General features: G+C 32.7%; 1 protein-coding gene across 1 annotated transcript in view; it reads left to right on the forward strand.

Annotated features, from left to right (window-relative positions):
- LOC149779078 (ral guanine nucleotide dissociation stimulator-like 1) overlaps positions 1 to 10,506 on the forward strand; it is a 78,831-nt gene extending 68,325 nt beyond the window's left edge. Inside the window, exon 16 of the mRNA XM_089939630.1 lies at positions 653 to 10,506. Coding sequence (XP_089795756.1) covers positions 653 to 801 — 149 coding nt within the window. The 3' untranslated portion in view covers positions 802 to 10,506. The remainder of the gene's footprint in view (positions 1 to 652) is intronic.
- The last annotated feature ends 249 nt before the right edge of the window (positions 10,507 to 10,755 follow it).

The raw sequence follows: 10,755 nt of genomic DNA on the forward strand, positions 1-10,755 counted from the left end.
ATGCTTTATACATGGACGTAACTCTGGTGCGGCTGGATGGGTGTATGTGTAATATGATAGGGTAAGTAATCACAAAGAAACATATTTTACCAGAAAAAAAATAGTTTCTTGGCCAGTAGCTCTCATATTTGCATTTGAACATTTGGTAGATGTCAGCCAGGTGGGTGATCGTAGGCCTACATGTTATAACCTGATAATGTGTAGAACATCTTTGTTAAGAAAGAATTTTGCACATGTAAGTTGACCATGTATGTTACACCTATCCCACATAGCCGTCAACAACTTGGAATGAGGTTTAAAGTCCTTGTTATTTTATATATATCTGATCTTTTATTAGTGGTTTGGAAAATATTGAAAGAAACATTTTAATGGGTTATAAACAAGATAAGTTAAAATGAATGTTTCTTTATGTACTCTTGTTAATGCTAAATGCTGTAAAACACCAAACCAAGCCAATTTAACCTCATTGTAATAGAATAACAAGACTTTTTATCAATTTTTGACAACTTTTGCACTTCAGGCAAAAGATTATTACTTGTATCATTTCAGTGTCCAGATTTTAAATTGCCTTAATCAGATATTCTTTCCTTTGTTTATATTTTTCTGAAGATTAGTGTCTAAGATTGCTAAAACATTTGTTTTAAATTTTCAGAATTCCTTATCCCAGAATCAGCAAATGTGTTTTATGCCATGAACAATTCCGGAGATGTCAGTTTTATTGTGCGAAGCAAGAAAGCTCAAGAAACCATGAATTCTCACAGAAAACACGGAAAGATACGTTTGAAAAAATTAAGCTTGTGACTTTGTTTTCCTTTTCTTGTTATTCTACATAATTTATAGAAATTTATATATGTTCTTCAGTTTTTGAATTCATAGAAGAGCAAGATGAAATTCAAACAACTTCTACAACTTGTGACTTTTTACTTCCAACATTACAGTGGGTAAATTATTACTATAATTAATTGTTTCTAATTGTTTTTGTACAGTTTTCTTTTTGTTTAGGTTGTTATTATCATCAACAATTCATCTTTTATCTTCACATTTGGTGATCTCATGTCTGATTAAGCACAAGTGTTAACATTTCCTTTCATGAGACAAATATTATACACCGATCAACATGCTTTCTGAAATAGTTTAAATTTTTTAAAAATTTTGACACTTAGACCTTGTACAAAGAACTATTCAGTTGTGAAAAGTTGTTCTCCATAGAACTAGAAAGTGGACTTGCATGCATTATGTTCAACCTACTTGTGCCATATTTTCTGATACCAGGACAGTCTAAAGAATTATTCTCCAAATTTAAAGAATAACTATAAAAAATTTTTTTTGATATTGTGGAACCCGTTTGTAATGAACTCAGGGCTAACTAATCTCCTTTAACACAAAGCACAGTTTTGGTCTGACTTTACACATAATTTGTGTTCAGCGAATGCTAGATATAATGAAACCCAAGAGACAACCATAATTGTATGGTTATACCACAATTCTGCTGTAGGAAAGGTATCATTGTTTTTAAAACATTGGAAGGAACCTTTCAATGCACTTTCTAATTTCCAGTATTTTTCTACATCCAATTTTGTTTGTAAAAAGTTTTACCTGTATTTTTTAATTTAATGATTTACAATAAATATTTTGTCAATTCAATTAGTTTCATTTTAAATGAGTTTTGGTAGCTAATTTTATTTGTGAATCAGATATATTTTATAGTCATTTTGTTACATGATGTGATATTCTTTACATCTTCATAGTGAAATTATGTTACCACTGTTGATAGATGGTGAATATTTCTTTTAATATAATGGACATTATAAAACTCTTTGATACACATGTACACTTTTTTCAACATTACTGACTGATGAAGCAACATATTTATCACTTGGAAATGTTAGCAAGGGTAATTGTGCTGGGACTGAACAAAAATCATCTACAATAAAATGTTCTAGAGAAATGGAGATAGTAGGAATGATTTAATATTTCAAGTTATTGTTATTGTTTATTACTCACTATTCAGTTCTTCTGCTTTATTTATTCTGTTATAAAGGGAGCCAATGTAGCGCAGTTCAAAGGGTGTTGGGCCTACAATTCATGGGCCTGGGTTGGCTTGTCTCAGTGTATGTTGGAAAATGTACTGAGCGCCAATTTCCTCTGCATGTTTTAACCAATAATCTGCTTCAAATGGCCTTAAAATCAACATAAAAAGCCAATGCAGAACTTATATGTAAAAGGCATCGTCTTAATGGAGCAACTTGATTTGTGGTAGGAAGTTACATATTAGAAAATGATTGCTATCTCCATGACAAAACCATGGAAAAACTTCAGACATGCATTAAGTTTTGACAGTATATGATATTAGGCAAGTTCCCACTTCCATTAGTTACAGGTACTTTTATGGGACAACATAGTCTGGAAAAGCTGTTCAGCTCCCATCTGATTAAAATCAGACACTAACGATATGTTGATATATGTTGTCAGGATTTGAAATAGTCTTCTTGGATGTCACATCAGAATGACATTTCAATTAGCAAATCAGAATGTTGCCGTCAGGCTTGAAACGGACAATATAGTTCCTGTTGAAAAATGGTTGATTATGATTAGCTGGATGAGTATTCAAAACAACTTAGGTTAGTTTGCATTGTAATTTTGAAGTAGATCTGTCTATCAAACAATCAAAAACAATCTGGTTCAAAATTTAACCATCAGGTGCTAGTTCAAACATCCTGCTTACTGCTACAACCATCAGGTACCTATTCAAACATCCTGCTTACTGCTACAACCATCAGGTACCTATTCAAACATCCTGCTTACTGCTACAACCATCAGGTACCTATTCAAACATCCTGCTTACTGCTGCAACCATCAGATGCCTATTCAAACATCCTGCTTACTACTACACCTATTCAAACATCCTGCTTACTGCTACAACCATCAGGTACCTATTCAAACATCCTGCTTACTGCTGCAACCATCAGATGCCTATTCAAACATCCTGCTTTCTTCTACAACCATCAGGTGCCTATTCAAACATCCTGCTTACTGTACAACTATCAGGTGCTTGTTCAAACATCCTGCTTACTGTACAACCATTAGGTACCTATTCAAACATCCTGCTTACTGCTACATCAAGAAAGAAAAAGTACAATGAATTCTCCTTGTGTTCAGCAATGAAAATGTATCATTGGCTATGTACTGTTTTTCTGAGTATCTTCTTGCACATCACAACAGTCAGTCACAATTCATGTTCTTTTAGCAAATATAGTTTATGTACTTAACTGGTTCTAATTGATATCTTAATTGCTTTGCGTGTTGATACATTTTTTACAGTCTATTCTGTTCAGGATTATTAGTATTTGTTTTCATTGAAGGAAGTATTTAGATTTCTGTTTAAAAAAATGTGCTGTCCAACATTTGTTTGTCCTGTTGCAATTCATGACCTTGTCATAGACATTTTTTGAAAATGCATTTTATTATGCTCATAGTTTTACAGTTGTTTGTAAATGAAATGTATTATATTTACTTTACAAAACAGCCATTAGAAAATTTTAGTAATCACAAAAGTACAATTTTTAACTTTTTGCTCATGTGCAATATATTTTAAGATTGGTAAAACACTTTTTTTAAAGTTATTATTAGTGGGAGAAAATGGAAGACAAATTCATATTGTTGTCTCCCCTCTTTCTGGTCTCAGCATATACATGTACTATATGTTAAAATTATTGCATGTCAGTCCATACAGGAAAACCTACTTTCGAAATGAATTCTAATGTATCATATATATTAATACTACAGGATTAAGTCTTATCATAAATAAAATTGTGATTATTATGGAATTTTTAAATTTTGATTCAAACAACGAGCCTGATATGGTCAATACCAGTGCTCTAAAATGTGTGCTACTGACTGTGCTTGTATCATATCTTGTTTTAGTCTTGTATCTCATCTTTACACTATGAAATTGGAGGCAATAACAGGCACCCAGATCATCTTGCTATAATGATAGTCTACATGTACTGCTTAAGTGATTGAATCGCCTTTATTCAGCAATGTACTTTATATTTGATAGTTTCCATCAATGCATATATAGGAAAGTTTAATCTCCAGGTGACTGCATCCTCCCTTAGTTTTGCTTATAATTTGTTCTTTCATAAAAGAAATCCTAGGAATTTTGATAGAACTTTGTATCATTTAATTTTTTGAATATGATTGATCAGCAGTTAAAACGTTTGGTGCAGTTTTGGGTTTTTTAATGTACATCTTTTAATCTTTGTATATATCAGACCAGGTTTCATTAGGACTGGATCTTGTTGCAGTACTGCATTTTACTTTAATATCCATTTATAACTTTCAAACATGGCCACCTTTGATTCACAGAAACAAATTTCTTCTGATCAGTATATTATCACAAATGCCTTAGTATTATAAAAAACCATAATAGATCATATCAATCGAACATTTGTTCTTATAGCTAACAGCAGCTACTGTATAAGTTAGGTTGAAATTTGCATAGTGTATTAGGCACTTATAAGTCCAAATCAACCTCTAAAAGCACAGACCATATCTGTTGTTGCAAAATGTGCATGCAGATCATGGTGTATGCTGTTTGTTAGGAGTATTCAGTAAATACAAACAACATATACTCAGATCAATGAGTGCAAATGTGATGGAAGATCATGGTCTATATTGTCTGCATTTGGACAAGACTGATTTGTGTGATTTGGATTTTTGTAACATAGCTTTAACAATTTTTCAGTCATATCGCTACGATGTCTGCACTGTGGCAGTTTATAGTGATGCTTAGCACTGGGCATCATGCCTCAGACATGTAGCATGATGTCCCACCTAGTCACATTATCCTGACACCATGCCAACCAGTCCTAACACTTATCTCATAATGCTGAGCACCAAGTGAGGCAGCTGTTAGTACAATCTTTTTAGAAGTCTTTGTTGTGACCCAGATGAGGTGGATGCTCTAACTACTAGACCACCAGAGTGGTCTGGATAAGACTGATAATCAAATGATTGATATATAGGTGGTCTTGTCATTCATTTGATTCCATCTCATGTGTCATTAACGTCAGTTTATTCTCATAATCTTTCCAGTCATCCCTTTTTTCTTTCCCCTGATCATATTTTATTGTTAATAACATGTACTCTGAGCAGTGTCATGTACTGTGAGCAGTGTCAACTCAGATCTGTCAGTGTGCAGTGTCAACTCATATCTGTCAGTGCATAATGAGCCAGTAGATCGGACAATATTAACCAGGATGAGTAATGTCCATGATGGCTTGGTGGTTAAGACATTGAACTTGTGACCAGAATGATACAGTTTTATTCCTACCAACTGAGAGCTGCCATGGTGTATACTTGGACAGGACACTGTGCTTGAGTTTCCTATGTATATTATAACCTTCATGGTGTTGCACTGCCCCAAAACGTATGCTCAACCCATCACCTTCATCTGCCTGTTCATTAAGCGGAACTCAATATGCATTGTGTTATACACATATAATTGCAAATTTTTCCTATTTTTTTTAGTCCATCATGGTGGAAGCATGACATATTGGTCACTTTTGTGTATATGTTTGCATTGATTTCATACCCTAGTTTAAACCCATTATTAAGATAACTCAATGTTAATATTTATCACTTCCTTTCATCTTTTCTGGCTGAAAAAAGAAGTCTGGCTTTAGAGAAAGGTGGCCTCTTGTTAAATTATCTGGCTTTTTTCCATAGTTTTTGAAAAATATTTTAAAATTACTTCTAGGCCAAATCTTAGCATATAGGCTGGCTTTTTTACTTTCTGATATTTAAGTAGAGTACTTTATGTACATGCTTTTAAGTCCTGTCAAATGCAAATAATATAGACCTTGATTTGCCACTGCATAATGTGCCAGCAGATTGAGGACTATGCTTTCTGTCCTACTGGTTATTCCAAATAAGCAGCATAGGCCCAGATCTGCCAGAACATGTTGCAATTTCAGACCTTGGTCTTTGTGGTTTCACCTGACTTATAAGCAGGTGTGTACAATAGTGCATTAAAGCAGAAACTGGATTTGAGAGGTTCCTAGCATTTTTGAAAAAAATATGAGGTAGGACTTAAACTTGTATTGATTTCTTATCTAATATTCAGATATAGTTTGTACCTCAATTTTATATGCAGGACACATTTTTTCACTTTTTTCTCCCCTCCCCCCAATTGTTTGCACTGTAATAAACCTGCTTTCATAAAGGAGTGTTGGAAAGACTGTTCACAAACAATAAACTCATTTCTCATATCAAAACATATAACTGGATTAATATATTTTCAATGGTATTATTTGTAACTTGTTTTGTTGCTTTATTTTGATGACTTTGTGAATACATTTGCTTAATTTTAAGATAGGTCCAGGAGGTCTGTTCTCTTTAAAGGCAGAACTCTATTCGTTTATGGCTTGAAGCAGCTATGAAAAAGTGTACACTTAATGAAAATGATTTAACAGTGTGACCATTATGATTGGCACAAAATCAAGTTAAATAAATTTAGTACCACCTGTATATGTAGACAAAAACAGATTATTGGCAGATTTTACAAAATTTGAGCAATAAGGCATGTAATTTTAAGCCCCCACTATAAGTTTCTTACTTAAATAATATGTGTACATTGTATTATTTTGTCAGATTTCAACACACTTGTAAGATGTATTCACCTCATCATAGTCATTTATTGATTTGATTGTGACAGTGTTAAGCAATCTAAGTAATTTGTGATAATCTAATGAAAACTTTTGTATAGCATATACCATATCTAGCCATGTTTGGCATAAACCTACCTACAGCAAACACCCAGATGTTTCATCGTTTAATGCAGCTGCAGATGAGAGTCAGTGTATGGCATACATTCATCTGCAAACAGCAGAAACCCACACCTGGCATCAGCTAATGCACTGACAGATCAAAACGTGTTTTCACTTCCTGCTCTGAGACATAAGCCTCTGATGTGAATTTGGCTTAAGTTTTATAATGATGTACCATGAAGGGAAACCTTGGACTTCTGTTGATATAACAAATTTTGACCCTTTATTTTAAGGATTTTATAGTTTGTACCTCCTTCTGTATTAGGATTTTTAATCATGAGACCACTATTGTGCTGATGTGCCATTAAGCCCTAATACATACATACATACATGCACACACATACATACATACATCTACACACACACACAGACACATTCTTCCCTCCCTCCCTAAATAGGGGGCTTCAAGTGGCCGCTAGGTCTAAAGTGCTCACCGTTACAGATTACTGTCGTCTCACCTCTGTCTGCATGTCTTTGAGTCTCAGGCTCGGCCAGTGTGGGTACTTGAGAAATACATACATATATGCATACATGCATACTTTGCACACTTTGTAATAGCAATATCAGAACATTAAAACTTAACAGATTTATTAAATTACAAGCCCACAAACAAGCAATTAAGGATTTGAAACTATTTCAGAATCTTAAACTACATCCATGATGGCTTTCGTGGGACACACAGTAAATAAATGACACTGTTTTTATAAGATATAAGAATGGGTGGAGAAAGACATGATTTGCAGCCCATGGTTTGATTCTTCATTAATAAGTGTTTAGAGAAAACATTATAAAACACAAGTTTTTATTTATAAAGTATTATGCTGTAGTATGGAGAACACATTTGTATTTATTGTTATACCATAATATTAAGAACATATGTATTACTTATTGTTCTGTAATACTGTTAACTCACAATATTCATTAAGTGTTTTATTTTAATACTGAGAACGTACAATATCCATTCAGTATTATTCTGTAATACTGAAAACACACAATATCCATTCAGTATTTTGCTATTAAAATGAAAACACACAGTATCCATTCAGTGTTTTACTGTAATACTGAGAATGCATGATATACATTTTATGATATACTGTAATACACAGAACCCATGATATGCATTTAAACCATTCATTATTTTAGATATTGCTCTGTTTGGATATGCTGAATGTTTTATTTTTTTTAAAACTTTTGCATTATACTGGCATGTGCCCCTAATCACTATGTTGGCTACCAATTTTTCAGAATCATTTGGGTCAATTCTCACATTTACCAAATCCTAGATGCAGCCCTGATGGGCAAAACAGCTTGGGTTGATTGGTTATTTGCCTGGTCATCTGTTATTAGCCTTGTTCACCTGTTAGTCATGGTTATCTGATCCCGCTTCAGAAAGCCAACCAATATATAGGGAAAAGCAAAATGAATCCAATGTATATCTAAATTCTCTTGGCAGTAAGGACAGACCAAGACTAATCTGTGATCATCCAATGAAAAAATGTACACCTTGTCTGATCTACACATAGGATAATGATATTGTACTTATTTAGTAATATGAAATATTTATTAGTGTGTGATTTAGAAGATGTTAAATAGTTTTTCTTTTTTATCAAACTTTTATGTACAGATATATGCTTTGAAATTTTCAATGCAGTTTTAAATTATGCATGGGTAGCTTAAGCAATAATGTTAGAATTTTTTAAATTGTAATGCTTAAATGTACACACACACACACACACACACACACACACATATATATACACTACTGATTCTGTCAGCATTGTGCTAATGTAATAATCTGAAGAAATACTCCGATATATATAGATTGTTTTAGTTGTTTATATTCATATGCATTATTAGACAATGAATATACTGAATAATAGATTTACACAAAGTTTTATTTTAACATGGTTTTACTTGCTGAAAAAATGGAATTGTTTTCAGTGATGAATAATTGTTTGCGCGCATATTTTAGTCATAAATTATTTGCTTTCTCAGTCATAGTAACATATTTTCGAAAGCAGGTTCGTTTGGCCAACTTTCCTGTGTTATGTGCTTCAAGGTTGTTTTCAGTTGATGCACATTAAACCAAAAAGTCATTTTTCTGATGGACTAATAAGTATTAAAAATATAACAAACAATTAATTGAAAAAACCCCAGTAAAATAGTCTACAGCTTAAACCCAGTAAAATAGTCTACAGCTTCAAGAGCAAGGACGAAGAGAAAAAACTCTGGAGATTTTTAAGGGCAAGTCATTAGCTCTTAGAACAAAACAGTTTTAGACATTTCCAGTTTATATTTTATGGACTGAAATGTCTGTTAAATTTATATTTAGGTTAACAGTTATTTATATGGACAATTACTGGTTTTATTAATATTACCTGTTATGTATGAAAGGTACTTGAAAAACGAAGTAGAACTACCACTAAATAAGTCAAATTACTTAGGAGTACTGCAAATGGAATTATTATAAATATCTTTTTATACATTTTTAAGAATTTTTTTTTTTTTTATGATTTCATTATTTCCAGAACCTAAAAAAATCCACAAACATATCAGTTGTGGATAATAGTTTTGTATCCAGCAATTTGCCTATAATTTATTCATAATTCCCAGCAGTCATCACACTTTATGGGTTAAAAATTGTATCCAAAATAATTCATGAGGATTTCATTTCAGAGAACTTTAAGTGAGTCATACAAACTCAACCATGGTGCTTAATCATCTTAAATATAAACCCTTTACTTTCAACTTAAGTTTACAGTTACTTATGTCATGTACAACTGTGATAAACCTTACAAATACACATGCTTTTTTTCCCTTCAAAATATTCTTATAGTTAGACAAAAAATGCTTCAGGTTTGTTTGTCTTTTTTTAAGGCCTTTGTTATTCTCTACAAAACATGTTGACTTTGGTTGTTTACAGATGTTTCACCAATATTCAAAAGAAGTTTTGCATCAATTTGTATAGATGTGGCTGCTATAATTCTGATATGCTAAATGCAAAAACAATCATTTTTTTAAATTTAACATCAATGTTTAGATAACATTAGGTGAAATAATGAAAAAAAATGAAATCAAATTTGTTTATGCATCTGTACTTGAATGCGAGTCAAGTCAGACTGCATGTTGCGCAGACCTAGATCTACCATTGCAAAATGTACTGACAGATCTGGTACAATGCAGTTTGTTAAGAGTAAACAGTAGTGTAAACAACATACACCCTGATCTTCCTTCCCATCATGGCAGATCAGAATGTATGTAGTTGTGCAGTTGGACTCAATTTAAAAGCAAGGATATATGGTAAGCAACACTTAAAGTGATGCAAAATTTCTTTTAATTACGACTGTTTATCCTAAAGGTGCTATTGTAAAATAAATCTTTGTTCAGTTATAGATTTATGGATGATATATTTGTGTCTGATTTGTCAAAATCATAGCCATACATGTACAAGAAATTACCAGTTATTCTTTAAATATATTTGTATATGTCTGAAAGATGTAATTGTGTGTAGTAATATGTATATATTCTACAAGTAAACACTGAAATAATGCTTTCTGATGATCAATGCTGTATGTAAAATTATATAGGGGTAATCTGTAAGAATCAAGTGCTATTTAGGGACGTCAAACTGTTTTACATCAGCCATACATATTAGTAAATGCAGTATGACAAAGAATGTAGTATGAGTTGGTCCTTTTTTTTTACAGAATTACTGTCTCTTTACTCAGAACTTGCAACTTATGTTATTTTCCCTGTTCCCCCCCCCCCATGTACAACATCCATACAATTGCAGACAATACAACCCCCAATCAACTGTATTCCCCATGTACAACATCCATACAATTGCAGACGATACAACCCCCAATCAACTGTACCCCCCCATGTGCAACATCCATACAATTGCAGATGATACAACCCCCAATCA

The sequence above is a fragment of the Sinohyriopsis cumingii genome, chromosome 17 (assembly GCF_028554795.1).
Source record: "Sinohyriopsis cumingii isolate HCF-2022 chromosome 17, ASM2855479v2, whole genome shotgun sequence".
Lineage (NCBI taxonomy): Eukaryota > Metazoa > Mollusca > Bivalvia > Unionida > Unionidae > Sinohyriopsis > Sinohyriopsis cumingii.